The 1291-nt window shown below is 54.6% G+C and overlaps 1 protein-coding gene across 1 annotated transcript in view; it reads right to left on the bottom strand.

Moving 5' to 3' along the window:
* Positions 1–1291, bottom strand: part of CPT1A (carnitine palmitoyltransferase 1A) — a 58417-nt gene that overhangs the window by 25752 nt on the left and 31374 nt on the right. Inside the window, exon 6 of the mRNA XM_045297145.1 lies at positions 3–205. Coding sequence (XP_045153080.1) covers positions 3–205 — 203 coding nt within the window. The remainder of the gene's footprint in view (positions 1–2; positions 206–1291) is intronic.

Here is a 1291-nt window from a genome sequence, read left to right as displayed (position 1 = left end):
TAATTTGTGGCCCACCAGGACTTGAGCTTCAGGTACCACTGCAGCTTGGGCCCGAGGTTGACAGCGAAGTCCTGGGCCAGCTCCGTCATGCGTGCGAAGTCCCCCTCCTTCATGAGAGGCCTCACCGACTCCAGGTACTGGGTGACGGGGGAGAAAACGCCAAGTGAGCAGACGCGCACCGTTATCTCAGGGGACCCACCGAGCCCTTTCCTGTGACCCAGGAACGTCAGCGGAGGGAAGAGAGCCCCCGCCGTCGTCCCCGGCTGGCTCTGGTCGACCCTCAGACAAGTGCCTGCACTCTGACGTGTGAAGAATACGCCATCAAACGTCTCTATCCCCCGCTCCCCAAACCCGGCAGCCCCCCAACAATCACCAAGGAAAATTCTAGAGCCTCTGATCAACCCTGGGTTCCCGAGAACACTCCACCGTGCCTTCTTTGCACAGTGCCCCTCGAATGGAGGGTCTGGGCCCCTCTAAGCCACAGCACCTGCGAGGGTGGGCAGGGTGCAGAGGGGAGGTGGGCAGGGGTGCGGGCAGGGTGTGAGGGGTGTCCAGTTGGGCACTCAGAGGGGCAGGCCCGGAAGGAGGGGCAGTCCCTGGAGAAGGACATTGTGCTTGGTAGAACAGAAGGCCTGGCCGGGCTGGAGGGACCCAGGGGTGCAGCGTACTCCCTGGAAAAAGCCAACAACAGGCAGACGCAGGGGATGGGCAGGAGAGTGGGGACAGGAGTTGTTGCTTAAGGGCTTCCATTTGGGGGGTGGAAAGTTCTAGAAATAGTGGGGATGGCAGCACATTGTGGCTGAACTTGGTGCCACTCAGCTGTCCACGGCAAAAAGGCTAAAGTGGCCAATTCTATGTGTATTTCCCTGCAGTGAAAACAAATACATACATCAACATACATATGCACGCATGTGTGCGTACACACACACACACACACACACGGCTTCTCCCTCCTTGTGGGCTGCCGACCACTAAGTTTAAGGACATTTCTTGTATGTCTATCTCTATGGACACGTGTCAAACGGACACGTCAATGTGACCATAGAGCATTGTTATACACTATTAAGTTATAAATGAAACGGATCTATTTATACACAGCTTACGCTACTTAACCTGATTCAGCATTTGAGATTCTGGGTGGACGTATCTGAAGGTCGCTTGGGTGGGTCGTTGTGACCATGTCCGCGGCATTACCTGTCTTTACATTCCATGCTGACTTTCTAAGAGCTTTTTGACTACGTTTGTATTGGTGACTGAAGTAATGTTTTCATGAGTGAAACCGACTTTCTGG

The sequence above is a fragment of the Echinops telfairi genome, unplaced genomic scaffold (assembly GCF_000313985.2).
Source record: "Echinops telfairi isolate 266 unplaced genomic scaffold, ASM31398v2 ScPeMD7_7417;HRSCAF=8455, whole genome shotgun sequence".
Lineage (NCBI taxonomy): Eukaryota > Metazoa > Chordata > Mammalia > Afrosoricida > Tenrecidae > Echinops > Echinops telfairi.
Note: the sequence above shows the minus strand (reverse complement) of the source record. Positions and strands in the feature narration are given on the sequence as shown.